This window comes from Scardinius erythrophthalmus (assembly GCF_964197995.2).
Source record: "Scardinius erythrophthalmus genome assembly, chromosome: 13".
Taxonomy (NCBI): domain Eukaryota; kingdom Metazoa; phylum Chordata; class Actinopteri; order Cypriniformes; family Leuciscidae; genus Scardinius; species Scardinius erythrophthalmus.
Genome location: NC_138233.1, coordinates 11,227,106 through 11,246,706, shown reverse-complemented (window position 1 = coordinate 11,246,706; position 19,601 = coordinate 11,227,106). Strand labels below are relative to the sequence as shown.

The 19,601-nt window shown below is 35.9% G+C and overlaps 1 protein-coding gene across 8 annotated transcripts in view; it reads right to left on the bottom strand.

The window, feature by feature from the left end:
• The window catches only part of rapgef2b (Rap guanine nucleotide exchange factor 2b), a 112,505-nt gene that overhangs the window by 74,698 nt on the left and 18,206 nt on the right, over positions 1 to 19,601 (bottom strand). For all 8 annotated transcript variants that reach the window (XM_081382753.1, XM_081382757.1, XM_081382759.1 and 5 more), the window contains exons 2-3: positions 1,577 to 1,647; positions 606 to 662 (exon numbers count right to left, since the gene is read on the bottom strand). In XM_081382753.1, coding sequence (XP_081238879.1) covers positions 606 to 662; positions 1,577 to 1,647 — 128 coding nt within the window. The remainder of the gene's footprint in view (positions 1 to 605; positions 663 to 1,576; positions 1,648 to 19,601) is intronic.

Genomic DNA, 19,601 nt, shown 5'->3' with positions numbered 1-19,601 from the left:
AGGAAGCGCCCACACTTCATCTTCCTTCAAGAGAAAAGAAAAATGGAGTGTGAAATTGAAGGGGAGTGTCTGGGTCCACCCGAGGGAATAAATATATGTGTTTGAGCGTGTGCGTTTATGTGTGTTGGACTCCAGGACCAAAAAAGCAAGAAGCAATGGGTGTCAGACAATGCCAACACTAACTTCAAACAGTGCTGAGAGGATACAAGTGGGGACTTTTTTTAAAACACACATGCCATGCTCTTCAGACGAAGGCAAATCTAAAGTGGGTCAGTATGTCTTAGATGTTGTGGATCAATAGCCGTTTGTGTATCACCCAGATACCCTGTATTCCTCAAAATGCCATTTTCAGCTACTAGGATACTCATTATAACATGACAGAAGGCTCATGCAGCACTGAAAATAACACTTTTGCTTCAGCGCTTTCAAATCTCACCTTTGTAATTTGATAAGACTTTTGAAAAGCGGGCTATATTTATCACCGCTTCTGGAGTGACTATTTTTGAAGACTATTTGTGGTTATGCATTGCACATCCTACAAAGGCTTACAGAAACTTAATGGCTTTAAACAAAGGAATTGGATGGAAAACAAGGTTGTTACTCACTAATAGAGCACTTCGTTGGCTTCGTGTCTTTCGTAGCGTACGGTTTCGCACATTATCCTAAAAAAAGACAGAAAAAAAGGGATGGGAGAGAGAGAAACATATAATCAGTGACATAACCAAACTTAACAGCTCCAAAAGAAACAAAATGTACCCTCATATTTTTGTCTGCGATTATGAAAAATCCCTTAGTTCATGTTGTGAAACTGAAATCAAAAAGGATTTCAGGAACAAAACCCTTGTGGGTATTCAGACTGGTTGGCATTGAGTTTGAAAAGAAAAACAAACAAGCTGCCTTGTGTTGAGAACAGTGCAAGGACAAAACCAAACTCTGTTTGTGGATGACATATTTCGATGTTGGTTTATGCTAGAAGTGCCGTTTAAGCAAACTCGGATGTATCACCACATGGCAAAACATTCCAGAGGACAAAAACATTTTGCAAAAGACATTCCATAAAGTTCAGCTCAGTTGGAGAGTAGAAAGTCAACCAAGTCCATCTAACACATTTCCGAAGATGTGTACGGACCCCTGAAGGGGTGTTGGTGGGGTCAGGTAGAGTTAGGAATGTTCTAGAACTGCACGGTCACGTATCAAAGTATTTTACCCCAAAATATGTACGTCCACTTGTGCATACATGAGAAGGTAGTTAAAGCGACGTAAGAGTTCAGACAACAATACTGACTAGCAGCAGTTGCTGACATAACTATAAGTTAGCTAAATATAGTCCAAAACTGTTACTGAAATGCTAACATTGCTGACAATTTTTTTGTTTTGTTTTTTTTTATTTATACATATGTACATATTTACACATACCTATATTTATATACACACACATACATATAATCTTCACAGCACATCTGTCTATCATTTACACATTTGTATTTATAACCCACCATCCACCACCTGCTTGACCTGAAAAAACATTTGTGCATTTTTCTCCCACCAATTTATCAAATCCTTCCTTCAGTTTTACCTCAGTTGGTGCTCCCGAAGATTGGACAGCGCCTCCATCCCATGCAAGTAGGAATAAACAATCTCCAGGTCCTGCAGGTAAAACGAGAGAGAAAGAGAAAAGATCAAAGTCTATTCATCTGTAAAAGCACACACAGTCCCAGAATTCTCAGCACAGGAAGAGAATGTTTATTTCAATAGAAAAAGTGTGGTAGAGAAAATGGCCTTGAAACATATGGAGAAATGCAGCTACATGACATGAGTCACAGTGATTGTAAAAAATAAATTACATTAAGCCAATCTCAATCTCAAGTGCACTAAAATCTCAAATTTACTGTACTTTACACTCATTTGTGATTAGAGCAATCTCATCATTTTAACACATCCTCATCATGTATTCGCTTCTATGGCTCATTCTGAAGCTCATTCTGTTTTTGATATCAACTAAATCTCATTTATAGGTGTACAGTGCAAACACTTCTAAACAAATCATCTCAGGTCCCTAAACAGGTCCTTTCACTAGAGAGAGTCTTGCTCTATCTACAAGTGGCTCTTCAGACAAACCGGTCACAGTGTCCATGAAGCTGAGCACACAGCGCGTCCTGTCCCCTTCCACATGCAAAAGAGCACTGATGCCAGAACTGGGCCGCCTTTGTGCTCACAAAGGCATGCTGGGATAGGGAAGAGGACAAAAGAGGTTCTGTGCTCGCACACAGACTCACTTCATTATGAACTGAGAGACCCTGTGTGACATAGAACACAAATGCAAACACACAGCTCACCAAACATTTGCCCTCTGATATGGCACAAGTAAACCTCTGCCCCCTTGTTTTCCTATTAAGACTTATGTGATTGACAGATAAAGAATAAGAGAAAACTATACTGGTCAGGTGAGACTGCGGGCCAGAAAAGGATAGATAGGTTTTTTTTGGGTCATTTATTGTAAATATGGGGAAATACAGGGGGTGAGGGTCCAGACGAGATGAAAACGGAGTGTTGACCCTAAGGATAAACGACAAGGCATATTAAAGGGATAACAAAACAGTTGCTGGTCCCCATTGACTTTCATAGTATTATTTTTTTCATACTATGGAGGTCAATGAGGCCCAACAACTGTTTGATTACCCACATCCTTCAAAATGTCTTCTTTTGTCTTCAACAGAATAAATAATCTCATATAGGTTCAGAACAACTTGAGGGTGGGTAAAAAAAAAAAAAAAAAAAAAGAATTTTCATTTGTTGGTGAACTATCCTTTTAAATGCAATCTTGTTGGCCCTATGTTTGTGGGAGGGCAGGCGACCATAAATTTACTCTTATACAAAGGATACAGAAGGCAAGGTCACATGGACAAACTATACTAGAATATAATGTAACCTCCATCTTTTGCAGTGTCAAAAGAGGCTAATGAAAAGAACATTTATTATTTGTCACCCCCTGCTGTTACTAGCAGTACATTACATGGTACTGGCAAAGGTTAAAGGAAATATTAACAGAAAAAAAAAATAAAAAAATAAAAAAAATAAATAAATAAAACAAACAAATAACAAAAAAAAAACAAGTAATTTTTTTTAAAATAGTCAATTAAAAATGTTCCACAATTCACAATCTCATATTAATGTATTATAAGGCTATATAAAATAGGAATGCAATATAAGAAGGTAAAAAAAAACAAGCACTTCATGCTTGCTATATTTGTTAAATCAATATATTGATTTAGTCATTTTATTTTTATTTTAATGCCTGTTTTTTCTTTTTTACCTTGCTAAGGTGCTTTGAGTGGATTCAGGCACACTGCTATAACGTTACACGTTACATTTAATGCTTAGAGGTTTGTTCAAATCTATAAACCTAAATATGAGCAATAGGAATAGTGATGATTGCTTTAGCAAGCAAAAAAAGAACAATAAGGCTGAGACAATGACAAAGGACCTTCTAGCTGGTGTGCACTGCACAAATCCTCCACTAGATGTCATGCTGGTGTAAGATTTCACTGACTCATGTCCAGCTCTTTCTGCAACTCTTAGCGCCACAACTGGCTGGAATGAAGCTCTCCCAGAACACTGTGGCTTTCTTTTCCCCCCTCAAATATTACTTCTAAATTCAACATGGAAAGAATGTGCAGAACCCCATTTTTCAGTCCCAGTGTCCTCATGAGGAGTTTTCACTCCTTTATTTTATCGCTCTGCCAGAAGTTCATAATGAGTCCACTACAACTTTGCTCTAAACACACACTGAGAATGAACAGCAATGAACTTTGACAAAGCAGATCTTTGCTATTTTTGGTCAGTTATATAAATTTAGCTGAAATTATCATTTAGTTAAGATTACTCAAAAACTGAAAGAACCATACTGGAAGTTAAATGTATGGTAGGCAATTTCGGAGAGGCTAGCAATAGCAAGCTAGCTTTGAAAGCATAAGATCCCACCCTCCCTTCAGAGCATCTCCAAAGCCACGACTCCTTCAAAACACATGAGCACACACACAGCAGAGTCTACAAAGCGTCACGAGAGACGCCGTTAAATTACCTCATGTCTCAAACAACATATAATAATGAACGTAAACAACAGAGCTCGGACTTGTACCACCTGACTGCTGCAACGTATTTTACTGTCTTTATTGTTAAAGGGATAGTTCAATCCAAAAAAACAAATGTTGACATCATTTACTCATCATGTTGTTCCAAAACCTGTACGAGTTTCTTTCTTCTACTGAACACAAATTGAGATATTATAAAGAAGGTTGGTAACCAGACAGTTGATGGTTGCCATTGACTTATGGAAGCCAATGGCTACGGTCAACTTTCTGGTTGAAATGAAAATGAAAAATGTGGCTAAAGTAAGTTTAAGTAAAAAAAGCAAGCTAAAATCAAAATTGAAAATGTAAAAATAAAAGCTAATTTAAATTATTAAGAAACTCTATAATAGTATTTAAATAATACTAATATAACATTGGTATTTTATGAGTTTTATATTTCAACAAAATGGGAGTTGGTAGCATTATAAAAAACAATAAAAAGTCAAATGTAAGTGCTTGTGGCTATTATTTTTCATTTATCATATTTTAACATTTATGAATTTTATTAGTTGGCATGAAATATTGGCATGGGAAAAAAAGCATAAATTTTACTATTGCCATAATAACCAAAACGTCTTGATCTGGTCTGAATCATTCACACATCGTGGGCACTGTTTAGGTACTGTTTACACACAAAGCAATAGGGTGAATCTGAAGAAATTACTACAATAACCACCACTTTTTTTTCCACTGTTTTCCGACAGATGCCAGGTTCACAGTAAAACGCCACTAGGTTTGCACGCTCACTTTGTACTCTCTTTCTGCATTGTGACTGCTTCCTCCCAGAGTGCTTTGTGACAAAGAGACCATTGTGTTTTGTGATTGGTCAAACAATATGTGTGAAGCCCAGGGCTGGTTACACAACTCTCGTGGGAGTCAGTGGCTGCCGTGGTAACAAGCTGAGTGACAAACACCGCTGAGACCAGGTAGAGTAGTTAAGATGAAACTGGCGAGTTAATCAAACAACAGTAGTTGTTTAACAGCAGCCTTGACTAAAGCCTTAGTGAAACTCAGTGAACAAAGCCATGAGATTGTACCTGTACAGTCTATTTAAAAAGTGTTCTGCACACTCCACAAAAGAAGCTCAGCTATGATACAGCAAATTTGAGATGTACAACAAAAGAGACTACAAAAGAGAGAGATAATGGCCTTGTTCACAGCAGCAGAATACAGTTGTCTGTACTGTATTTCAGTCCTTAACACAGTTACGTTCACACACAGTCAACCGCATTCTGTAACCGAACTTACACCTGTAAATTCTCAAATGTTCTGATCTCCACCCATATAAAAGCTGCTCTGTTAATGAAGATTTGATTGATTGAACTCTTGTTGTGTCAAAACTGATAAGACTTTTCAGTTTTATGGACGTTTGCCATCTTTGATATTCCTATTGTTACTGTTGCTAATGTTACTGATAAGAGAAAACAGGCTTGACTCCTGTTGCATGTTCTAGAGTACTCAAGACCCTAAGTTGCGGTTTTGAACAGGACATTTTCGAGACTCACATCTGTAAGTAAATGCGATTGTCAATCTAAAAAAATGGACATTATGAACGTAGCCTATAAGACCAGTGGTTCTCAATCAAGGGGCCGCCCACTAGGGGGCCTCAGCAAACTTCCAAGGTGGCCCTTATAAGACTTACAATTATTTAAATGTAGTTTATTTTTATCATAACAGAATTACCAACCTATCAGTTTAGATAAGAGGGCCTTAGAATATTGTCTTTGACAACATGGGGCCTAAGAGTTAATTAGGTTGAGAACCACTGCTATAGACTATATACCTTTCCATATGAGTTTTGCCCTTTCCGACCATGACAAGCGACAGGACATTTTGCCAGTCTGGATAGTAAAATAATTTCTTCAATATAATCCTCCATATAATTCTTTATTAATTATCAAATATATTCTGACTGGTTGTTTTGGGTCATTTTTACTTTAAGTGTGGAGATTGGAGAAACAATTTCAATGTTTTCTTGCACTGGAAATATGTTAAGATGTGGTGGTCGAGAAACAGTTCAGCTAAAAAAAAAAAAAATATATATATATATATATATATATATATATATATAACCTGTATGACAAAACTATTTTTGAAGAACATCCTGGCCACTCTTTTTCATTAAACTGAAAACTGGTGAATGAAGAACACAATGACAAAGTAAAACCATAAATTTAAAAAGAATATATGTTTTTTTATCATTTATAAGAATGCAATTAGGGTTGTGCCGATAGACGATAGTATCGTGTATCGACGATAGACAGAGATATCGCCGATGGCAGATGCCTTTGACGATATCAATACGATAATTGGCTCGTTTTTCCATTAATGTATTAAATCATTATTATTATTATGAAGCTAGTATAGTTATTAAATTAATTAGGAACTACAATTATATTTGCCTTGCCTAAATTCATAACGACATCACCACATAACCACACTTGCGACATCACGCGCGTATGAGGACTCCTCAAAGAAATTGTTTTTAAAACAGACAAAAAAAAAAAAACTACATCCCACAACGAAATTTCATTGCAAGGTGATCCATTCACAAATTGTCAAGAGTAGGCTACTTGTTTTAACAGACGCATCATTCTTATACAGAGCAAAGATGAAGACGCGGCATCGTTGTTCGTCAGTATTTTGTTTCCATAGCACTTTAACAAAATATTTAATGACACTAATAACACTAAAAACAATACAATTACAAAATATTAATTATAATAATAATATCAATAAAATGATATAGGCCGCCTAGGCCTAATAAAAGTCTTTAGTTCACAAAGCATCTGTGAAACTCTGCCATCTGTGAAAATCACAAGCAACTTCAAACTTGTTTAACAAGAAATATTCTTCTAATTTTTTCGCTGTCAATTATGTAAGTCCACAAGAGAAATATTAAGCCAGTAAATTAATATAGTTGCTGTAGCCTACCGTTATCCACCGTCGTCTCTGAGAGAACGCGCCGTTAGTGCAGCGAAAGCGCAGTCCGTTTCTGCTTTCACTTTCAGGGAATGATCGCGTTTACATGCACGTTATTAACTCGATTATGCTGAATAAACTGACAATGCATGTGGTCATGTAAACGGATTAACCCGTTTTCCTTAATCAGAGTCAAGTCATAAGTTTAAGTAGGCGTATAACCGATCGACTTTTAGATTTTTGCCTCTGATTTCTCCTGCCATTTAAAACACAATAGGCCTAACCTGTGGTATTGAAGTGCGGTGCGCATAAGTGAAGTGCATCCAGACAGAGAGAACACTGGTAGGAGGACATATATCGCAGACTCCGACTCTTTCTTGACCCAAGAAATTAAAACGTGTTCACATCTCGTGCAGAAGCCTACAGTCAAAATACTGCAGATCTGTAACGGCATGAGAGGATAGTGTGTCCGTAAATTTCCTGCTGACATGTTGAAATACTCCGAGTCAGATACAAGAATGATTAGGATCTTTTTTACCTCACTGTACCAGGAAATAACCTGATTTAGCCTATTAATAAACACTCCACCTTTGCTAGTACAAAAGAAAAAGATTCTCATTTAAAACGAAGTAATAAAACAAGCAAATTGATGAGTAAGCCCCGCCCTTTCACGATAATATCGTGTATCGCCGATCTCACAGGCTGACGATAGGACGATACGAAAATGGAGCATATCGCGCAACCCTAAATGCAATTACTGCATTAATGCATTAATAAAACAGAGAAAATGCCAATAAAATAAACTATAGTAAGTTATACTAAATGACTTCAGAAGAAAAACATAAAATATAAAATAAAAATAATTAAATTTAAGCTCAAGTACTGTATAGTTACAGAAAATCATCACATTATTCAAAATTTCTTTTTTGAGTTCCATGGAAGAAAGTCTTGCTGGTTTGGAACAACATGAATAAATAACAACATGACATTAATGATTAAATCATTTCCATTTTTTGGAAATCCATCTTTAATGTTGCAAGTGAAAATCAGGAGATCAGCAAAACCAGCTCAACGCAGCACATTTTATAAGTAACTCCTTGTAAAAATAGCAGTTTTATTTTAATATGGTAATATTTTACCATGTGCCATCTGATGCAGATGTTTGTACATATATTCTGTTATAGCCTGTGTGCTGGCTTTCCAAGACAGTGACTGTAGAAAGAAACTGAAGTGTTTTGCTGCTTTTGTTATGTAAAATGCCTCTTCTCAGCTTTGTATCCCAACATCTTGAATGCAACCCATTACGATGCATCTTGAATGGGTCAAGAGGCTCTTCACATTCCACTCAAGGCATCACTGTGACCATGGCAACTATAGTATAAGTATCTACATGATCAGAGCCAATAATTTCCCTCTACAGCAATAAAGCGTGCTGGAATCAGCTGCCTGAGCAGGTGGCATCTAAAAACCATCAGTCTGATGAGGACAATCATCCCAACATTAGGCTGATTTGCACTGTTGGCAGGGTAACCAGCCTTAAGAGTCCCCAAACAGAGCAGAAGAGTGGTTTGTCGGGTATCTGAATGGTTCAATCAAAATCAGGACAGCACATCCAAAGAGAGAGGAGTGACCAGGCAGACATAATCAACGTCTTCTTAATGCAATGTCCTTCATGTATAATGATAAATGTGGACACTTAAATGGAATATTATACAGTGGTCCATCACAGAGTTAAGACACTTTTAAAACAGCATGATAATTGATATCACCTCATAACTCTAAGGAGTTTGTTGTTAGCATGTTTCTAAGCTACACAATAATGAGAAACTACCGTTCAAACGTGGGGTCGGTGTAAAAAAAAATGTTTTTTTTTTTTTTTTAATCAAGATTGCATTAAATTTATCAGAAGTAACAGTAATGACACTTATGTTACAAAAAAAATATATTTCCAATTATTGCTGTTCTCTTGAACTTTCTATTCATCCTGAAAGTAGTATCACTGTTTCCACAAAATTATTAAGCAGCACAACTGTTTTCAACATTGATAATACTAAGAAATGTTTCTTGAGCATCAAATCAGCATATTAGAATGATTTGCAAATGAAGTAATGATAAATAAGAATAAATCACATTTTAAAATATATTCAAATAGAAAACAGTTATTTTAAATTGTAATAATATTTCACAATATTACAGTTTCACTGTATTTTGATCAAATAAATGCAGCCTTAGAGAGTATAACAGACTTCTTAAAACAACAACAAAAAAAACCTTTGTGTACAAATACTCTAATATGCATAAAAATGCAGCACACTCAAATACTGGTCAATTAGTGCATTTTTAATTAGACACATTTGTTTTTGGCACATGGCTTTTTTTCACTGAGTTTGCCATAGAACATTCTGGTATTGCCTTCTCTGCCTTAGATTTTGACGAAAAGAGGGCATCTATGCCGCCTACATTTTGGAACAGTCTTCTTGTCAGGAGCACGCCTACGATGTCTTCAAATTCTGCCTATGTAGGCAGCCCATTACAGTTTGAAACACAGCCAGTGTGTTTGGTTGTTTCCTCGATAAATGTAAAAATGTGTGCTTAAAAATACATTTAAAACACAAGAAATGACATGGCAGCTTTATCAGGGAGGTTGAAGTTTCAAAAAGAGTCTCTTCTGCTCACCAGGGCTTCATTTATTTGATCAAAAATACAGTGAAACAGTAATAGTGAAGTGTTATTACAATTTAAAATAACAGTTTTTATTATAAAATGTCGTTTATTTCTGTGATGGAATTTTCAGCATCATTACTCCAGTCTTCAGTGTCAAGTGATCCTTCAGAAATAATTCTAATATACTTAATTCACATTATTACCATTATCAATGTTGAAAACAGTTGCACTGCTTAGTCATTTCGTGGAAACCGTGATACATGTTTTCAGGATTCTTTGATGAATAGAAAGCATTTATTAAAACAGCATTTATTTGAAATAGAAATCTTTTGTAACATTATACATGCATTTACTGCCAACTAATTCATCCTTGCTGAATAAAAGTATTGCTTTCTTTCAAAAGCTTCTGAATAGTAGTATTATTTTGAAAAAGAAAAAACAACCATTTGATTCATAGATTTCCAATCCCATCCCATTAATGTTGTTGGAAAACAGGTTGCAAAGCCAGCTTATTGCAGCAAATTATACATGTAACTTCCTGTATAAATAACATTCCTCCCTATAATGCAACATGAGACACAGAAATTGGCTTTTGCAGCAAACCAATCTGTTCACCCTACACGTTCCTGTTTTGTTGTCAGCTCTGTAACCGGCCCTTTAAGGAGATCAGCTCTTTTCATGTGCCATGACATGAGATGTTTAACAATCACAACAATGCACATACAGTTTAAGGAGGACACATGGTGCCTGTCCTGAAGGTCAGCCTTGACCCGTGCTGAGCACTAAAACTGACCTCTTTCTGTCATGGATCTGGTAAATGGAGGCAGGGGTGCCCATTGGACACAGATCCCATGACAGAGCTTGTGGCCGTGAGGAGTGATCGAGATTCCTGGGATTATAAACACATGATGACTTGAGGGTCTGTCTTATGAAAGCAACATATATCTATTTATCTATAGATTTACTATTTATCAATACTGTTTTTTATAAGACAAGCATAATATATAATACATATTATTTATAATATAAAAATGATATCTATTTTACTAAATTATATTTATTATTGTTATTAACATTATTCCAGAAATTATAGTGTTTATTGTTTATATATTCACATTATACTCTCTAAATATTTTATATTATATTAACATTATGTCTGCAGTGTTGCTTAACTTATTTTTATATATATTTTTAGACAGACAGACAGACAGACAGACAGACAGAAAAAATGTGTTTAAATAAATAAATAAATAAATAAATAAAAGCTTATACGGGTGAATTGAAGCACACCAAGACAAAAATGCCAAACAATTAGCAAGGGAAGCAAACAAATTCAGGCAGACCACAAAAAAAAGGTGTCTGCACATTTTAATTAGCCTCAAGTGATTCGTCAACTAGACAGCCAAAGTGACCCGTGAGGTCATGCATGGCTCTCTAAAGAGGGTGTGCTACTGCTATTTGTCTATCTCAAGAAGTGTGCCAACATTCCCTGTACTGCATCCAAAAGAGAAATCATTGGTCTGCATTGCAAAAATATACCACAAAGAATTAGAACAAAGGTACTGTATATGTGGCACATCTTCATGATCAGACAGCTATGTTAATGTGAGGTCTCCAGCATGCATTGTTAAGCCAGGTCAGCAGTATAACTACCACGAGGGCACGTGCCAATCTATAGATCACTCACTGTGGCATTTAAGAGCGCGTGTCATTGTGTTCCCGGTGCCAACTGTGCTCGCTCCGCACTGTCCTTGAGACCCTATTGACAGTGTGGCCCTTAAGGGTATTTTTATCCGCAGAACAGCACATAGCACCAGGTGGAGTCTTTGCAAACAAAAACAAGGTCACTTGCATTAGCAACTGAATATAGTCATCGACAGCCAGCTCAGTCCCAACAGTATTGGAAACGGTTACGGCCCACTGTCAGCTAAACTTTCAAAATATAACAACATAAAGACTGTATGAAGCACTTCATATCGGTGTCAACAAACCTATTGTACTGCTTTTTTTTTATTATTCAAGAATGCTTGAGGCAAGCAACGGTTCATTGATCCGGTGACATTTAATATTTCCTCGATACGGTCCCCAGTGTTCATCCGATGCTAAACAGCTTAAATTGTTATTGTAATAGCCCAACATAAATGCATGTAGTCAAACGCAGCTCAGAAAGAGGAAGGCTTAGAGCATGTGAATGGCTTAGCATCATGTCTTTAACTGGCAGCTCTAATCCTATAAGAACAAAAGCACAGAGAGTCGCATCAAGCGCACAAAAAAGATGGACGCACTCCAGGCTCCCCTGCTGCCTTAAAGACAGATTGTTATGATGAATGACTTCAGATTTAAAGTGGCAAAACTGTAATGCTTAGTTTGGAGAGGTCTAATGATTCGTGTTCACTGGTGTGGATAAAATCTGCTCAAAACAACTAAACCGCCAGAACTTCACCTCTTAGGAGACGTGTGTAAATTGTTCAGTCCAAGGGGGTCTATAATAGTTGTAGAACACTATCGGTTAGCATGCCTGTTCATTAGAGCTGCACGATTGGATAAATTGAGAACCACGATTCTGAACAGACAACTAAACAAAATAACATGTAATTTACTAGAGGTTCTGACAAAATTTTAATTGCTGAAGTCTATTTAAAAATGTTTAATTAATTTGAATGAATAACTTAAAAAAAATGAATGAATGAATGATTCAATGACCATTTTTTTGAGCAGTTGAGGAGTAATTAGCTGGTGTATTTTCTTATTGTGGAGTTAACAAAAGTTAGCATTGTAATGTTTGAAACGGATTTCCTAACAAATGTCAGTAAATCTGTGAAGGGCTGCCACCTTTACTTTCGTTTTGTGTTTATTTATTTTATGAATAATTCTAGCCTCCCCCTTCCCATAACAACATACCTCATTACAATATGTACCTCTGGTACGTAATAAACTCCAAAAAAATATGTCAGTTTAATGTTGCGAATCATCATTTTAAGACTTATCTGGTTGAGAACCACTGATTTATAATTGACATTTTCAGACCAAAATTAGCAGTTTCTATGTAAAAGTATAAACAAAACGTGTTTTATGAAAATTGCCTTCACAGCACATCGAGTAGGAGTCGAAAATGAGAAAAAGAAATTCCAAAGATCCCTTGCACAACTCTATCCCATTTCATGCAGAAATACCCTTTAACTCACAACTATTCTCATCTGTGTCCCAATGTGTAATTCACGGGGAATAAACCCACCAGTCTTGTCAGTCAATGTGAAAGTAAATCAGCAGGAGACCAGCCAACAGACCATATTTTCTGAGTAGCATGTGTGATGAAACTGCAGGTGCTTTTGCAGCAGTCTACAGGCCTTTTTTCTGACAGCCGAGCAGCTGGCACACTGACACATCACATGCTGTAACTGATCTGGCTTGCATCCATCCCCTTACATTAGATGTAAATAGCCGTAACCGGTAGGACATGATTCTTTTGGAAGCCTGCACTAATTATTGAAAGCAAATAGAAAAACTAAATCGAAAAAGACCATTTATTCGCGAAGGACCAATTAGAAAGACAAAAACAGGAAGTGATGACAAGGCAGACGATTCTGGGTCTCGCTTCTAGTCCAACACCTCCTGCTGTCGAGTCAACACCTTTCGAGCGGTTTGTTCACGCGCTGTTAGTGCAGAGCTAGCGACTGGAGCCCTTGGTCCTGCCAGAGGCTGCATTATTCATGCTGCAAGTAAGTGTGAATAATTAACGGAGACTGTCCACTTTTCTGTTGTCGAGTCAAGAGTCGATCTGAGATAGAGTTGAAGCAGCTGCAATCTCTAGACGCTATGTCTGCTAAAAAAAAAAAACATTATTCTGAGACGCCTCACTATTGTACAGCTGTGATGAAACACGGTCAGTCTTATATTGATTCTTCAGCATTATTCATAAGGATGAAGGTGTAAAGAAATGATGGAATCAGTGTCCAAAATTTGAAACCTCAGTGAACTTAATAAACGACAGGCGAATCAGCTTGTAGACAGAACTTTTTTCAATCACTGCACATGTGGCTGTTTTATATCACACATGCAAGAAAAATGGGTTAAAGGAAAAATACAGAGCAGAATGTGCCCCAAACAAGTGAAGATAAAGAAAAACTTGTTTAATGTAACGCATTAATATGGCGTTAAATTGGTGTACAAGTCACAGCAGTCTGCTTCAAAACATGAGCAAGCAAGTTATTGACTGTTTTGTGAAGCTTTTTATCTGACTCATTAAAAAGAACCAGTTCATAAGAGTCATTTGTTCAAATTGGACATGCACTACAGTGAGCGCAATGCAACTGAAATGTCAACAAAAAAAGAATTTACTAAAAAGTTAGTAATTTTACTACTCATATTAGTCATATGGAGCTTTGCTAGTATAAATGAAAAAATCTAAATATTTACATTTATTTTTTATTTAGTTTGTTTTATTTCAGTAAGTAGTTTTATACTTCAACTTAAACTTGCCAAGTTGCCATGTACATATTTTTAATTTTCATTTATCTTAAGTTTTCATTTAATTTTCAGCTTTATTTCAACAAACAAACATACTTTTTAAAAGCTTTAGTTTGAGTAAACCAAACCAACAACCTCTGGGATATTTAGCTGACTCTCACCATTGACAACTTGTACATGCAATGTCTCTTTTTTTCTCCACATATGCAACCATTTTAGTCCCTGACTGCAAAACTTGCCATTCATGCCTTATTACTAATCATATTTTGGGTTGTGAGGCCAGATTTCGAATGAGAGAGAAAATAATGTAATTAAAAGTAACTTCCATTAAAAAAGCATTTAATTAATTGATTCATCTAAAATATGCACTACCACATGGTTATTCAAAAGTAAAGCATTAGTTGTTGAATTGTTAAAAAACAATGAAAGTGTTCCTCTGCCAATAAACTACCAAAACCATATAAAACTTTGACAGAACAGCAGAGAAAGTGTCTCATTAACGGGCTCGACATCTGTGAGCATCGCCATCATCACACAGCAGAACATGCGTGTTAAATAATGCAGAACAAGGAGGCGGCAGTCGAGGAGGACGAGATGAGCCGTTAAAACAGTTCCTTCCAAAAACAAGGCTTCCTGCTTCCAGCATTCTTTTGAACTACATCAGTGACTAGCTGCCTTCATTATTATTTCACTGTTTCCAGGAGCTTTGCTGGATCAGATGAAATGTGAAAGATGAAGAGAATAATTAAATGAGGAGATTTTAATAAATGTCATGCAGTGAGAGAAGAAACCGTGTCAGCACACAAACCTGGTATAAGAATAAAAAGAAAACTTAAAATGGCATAGAAATCGATGTCACAGTCCGATATGTTCAGAGAACTTTAGCCTTGTTCTGTGTTGTGTGTTAATTGTTTGATAGGCAATAAAATCATGAGGTCACATTTCTGTACACTAAAGCAGACACTTCTTTTTCTGCTGCAATACAAGGATTGAATTGATGCTGGAAAACTTGTGACCAGATAACGCAAGACAGACTTTATCTGTGCTCTTTCATCAATGATAAGGCACTGCAATACAAAGTGAGATCTTTCCCAATGGCCCGAAACCACAAATCACCCTGAAACCACACTGATAGATGGTCAACATAACAGTTTAAACAATGATGTCCTCTAAAGACCAACACTCAACCACATCACAAGCACTCCTTGACTGGGATCAGTGCCAAACATCCAGGCAGAATTGCACATGCTCTGTCAGCGTCAAACTCAAAAATTTCTGTTCCGATCCCCGTTGTATTACATAACGGTACTCTCATTCAGAGAAGAAAAAACATTTTTGAACCCAAAGCACGCTTATGTTGTTCTGACCAGGGTATTGTTTTCTTTCTAGAGTGCATTAATATCCAAGCTCCAAAGGAGACAATAAAACAATATAAAAGTACCATAAAAGCAATCTATATGACTCATTTTCCAAGCCATCTCATAGCTTTGTTTGAGGAAAAGAGCAAATTTTAAGCCGGTATTCACTGATAATGCTTCTTCACATAAAGCTATATTGTATGACTTCAATAGCTTTGTGTGAGTCATATGGACTAATTTAATTATCGTTATGTTTTTTTTCTAGAATTTTTGGAGCTTTGCTAGTATAAATCACCATCCACTTTCATTGTATCCACATCATTCCAACGCCCCATGATGCTATTATGGGTGTAACTTCAGTTAAGCTGTAAACAATCAGTGAAAGACTAGCTCTATGGATGCAATAATATATATATTTTTTTAAACTGTATACAGATGACATTACATTATTCTACTCACCCTTCCACCACTGAACATTAAAATGACATTTAAAAGTGTTAAAGCATCAACAAGGTACTTTCAACAGACCATGAATAACCCCAAAAGCGTGAATCTTTCCACAGCAAAATCGGACGGTTAAATATCATTGTGGTAATCTGTATTATGTAACATACGTTGCCTTAATAAAAAATATCTATATATATATTTATTTCAGCATTGTGTGATACTATTTCAAAGTGATTTCAGTCATTTTGACAGATAAAAATTGACAATTAAATTTTACACTAGATGTCGCCTTGTCTACGGCAGTTCATTGGAACGAATGTCTTTAAGGCGACATCTAGTGTATATATCTATGCACCAGTCTGTGCACTCGTCACACACCAGGATGCGCGTGCACCCTCAGATCACTTGGACGTGGCTGTGTATAAGAGCTAAAAACGATATAAATGCTGTTCGTTTTCTCACACAAACCACTCGTTTCGTGTCTTAGGCCATCAATGTGTACTTACGATGGGGAATTGTTTAATTTGGACGATGGCGAATTGTTATAATTTTGACTCTGTGCTTGCTCTTTGAGACTGTGACCATAGACCTGCATTATATGACTGACAGACAAGAACGGTTTGATCTAAAAATATCAAAATTGAAACTACTGCGGAAAAAAAGACACCTACATCTTGGATGCCCTTGAGGTAAGCTAAAACATACCAAAATTGTATTTCAAAGTGAACTATCCCTTTAACATTAGAATAACATACAGATCGTATTATAACATTTTATCATTGTTGAACTATATAACATTGATTAGTTTTATGTAAATGTGCTCACCTGTTTAATAAAGTACATGTAGGAGCGGTCGAAGTCTCGGACGTGGAGCTCTAAGCATCTCAAAAACACCGCGCTGATATTGATTCTCGTTTTAGTTCTCATTTTTTATCCAAAGTCTGCTTGCCATGGTCCATAATGTTTGAACGAAACAACAACAGCGTGCAAATAGACATTGCGAACTACATTGTCCACGTCTGACGCCTTTGTTACTATCAGAGGGCTCTGGTTCATAGCTCTGGTTACCATGGCAGTACGAGCGGAAACCAGGGACAACGCGGATATGACGCCATTGACTGCGACAAAACGGAAATAAAGAAACGTGCCATGTCTTCGAATTAAAATAAAATTTCTCCTGGTTTGAAAGTTGTTGGAAACAGTCAGGATAATGTAAGTACACAACTAAAAAATATATATAACATAGATATAGTGATTTTTGCTATTTTTAAAGCAAAAAAGTTACATATTGTGCCTTTAAATAAAACATGAAGGAAAACTGATAGTAGCTCATTGAGTCAAACTGACGGATAAGCTTTATTTGTTAGGCAACCTTATGATTTGAAACGATTCATTTCAGACTTTTTGAATAGAGGTTCCCCAAACCGGAAGTGCCACCCATAATTCAAAACGCAGTAAGGTCGTCAGGAATAAGGTGGATATAGACAACAAAAGCTCTCACATTCTGCCTAATGAAAAAAGATGATAATAAGGTAATGGAACAACCAGTGTTATCTAAGCATTATTAATAAATATTATAGTATTTATATTTTAGCTTTTATTTGTATATTTTCAGTTTTCATTTTAATTTCATTTAGGTTTTAGTCATTTTGTTATGTACTTTTGTCATTTTTTATTAGTTATATACAATTATATAAATAGAAATATATATATATAGAAATAGAAATAGAAATATTTAAAAAATATGTCATTTTACTTTAACTGGAACATTATTTTATTACACTTGCTTTTTACATTTTAATCTACTACTTGTATATAAATAAATATTTTATTTTTATATTTTATTTAAAAAATAAATATTATTATATATCATTCAAATATATTTTACTTATTTTTATATTTTTTATTTCAGCTTTATTTAAATTAATGAAAACTTTTTTTTTTTTTTAAATGTTGTTAACTATAACAACACTAGGGGCAAAATGAGTGCGAGTAAATGACATAATATTTTCAAACAATCCTACAATTCTACAATCCTACAACAATCAACATGACCCAAAAGAATAAGATTTGGCACAAAATAAACCACAACAGGAAGGCGCTGTAAGGTCCTTCGTTTCAGACACCATCATCGCTGTGCCCTTCTGACACATAACTTCATCAACAAATAGCAGATGGGCTAATTGGATAAAACAGGCTTGAGATACGGAAGGGCACACTGTTCTTTCTCTCCCCCGACAATTAAATGAACAATCACCGATGCTGACACAGCCGGAACAACGTTACTTGGCTGAGTTGTGATGATGTAGCATATCCCGGTCAGCGGAGGGGGAGCGAGTCTTAGTTAAAAGAGAAAAATCTACGTACAGTGTTGCGTCTGCAGCCCATGTCTGAGCCAATCTTTTCAGCTGAGCTCCTTTTCCCCCTACCCTGCTCCCTCAACCTCTCAAAGAAAAGAAGAAGGAAAAAAAACACCTCCACCACTACTGGCTGGTGTTTAGGCGAGTGACAATAGCGGATCAATTCAAGTCTCTCCATCTGTAGGGCGATTCTATTCCAGCCATTCTAGTTCACTTGGTTGCTAGGGAACTCCAAGACAAAGAGCTTCTTTTCTGAGCATTCAGAGTATTTGGCTGCATATTTTAGGCCTGTGGGGTCCATAGTGCTCCTCCTTTGAAGACAATGTGAGGCACAGAATATAAATTGGAAGAGAAATACTTGCGAAAGAAAACCCTGGCCCTGGTATAATGTATAAAAAAAGCAGAGTGCAGACATTTACAGGAATGGCTGCATTCAAATAGATCACAGTTCATTCATACAGCTTGGGTCAAATAGCCTTGTCCTGTCTATATATTTTATATAATAATATTATTTTTATAAAATATAAAAATAAATATAAAATATAAAAATATATTTTATAGTGCCACCAGCCTGTGGTGGCACTACCAGATGCTATAACAATGGGACAGTGATCAGGAAAGAGAAAGGAATATTAACACACACATTTGCATGCATTCCCCTCTTATGTATATGATGTACGATTCACAAACAAATTGTTTTCTAAAATTAATCTTTTTGCTAATTCAGGTAAAATTGGGTGTTAAACAACATATTTGAATGCAGTGATAAATGACAGTTCAACTAAATACATCACTAAATAAAGGAGTAATGTAAAATAAGTATTTCTATGAACAGAATCAAACGAAAAGCTGAATTGTTTTTAAATCAAACCAACTCACAAAAGACGTTTTAAAATGGTATAATTTGGTTGAATCTAAAGCTAAAATTGGATTCTATAAACTGGAATACAGAAAATGATGCAATGTTTGATGTTTGAATAACAAATTATTTACAACAGTGTTTAAATATATTTCCACAACATAAAAATAAAAAGTAGGGACAGAACAATATATAGATGAATCGATTCAATAAAATGAATCTGAATTGTCCTATTGATTTACTTTTTAAGCGGTACAATTTCTAATGCACATTGACTGCTTCTTTTATTTTAGTTTTTAGTATCAACCCATGAACTACATTAGGAAATGCAATTTGTAATCTTGTCCTTGTCCAAGACCATTTACTACATAAAACTGTTTCGAAGAACTGAGCA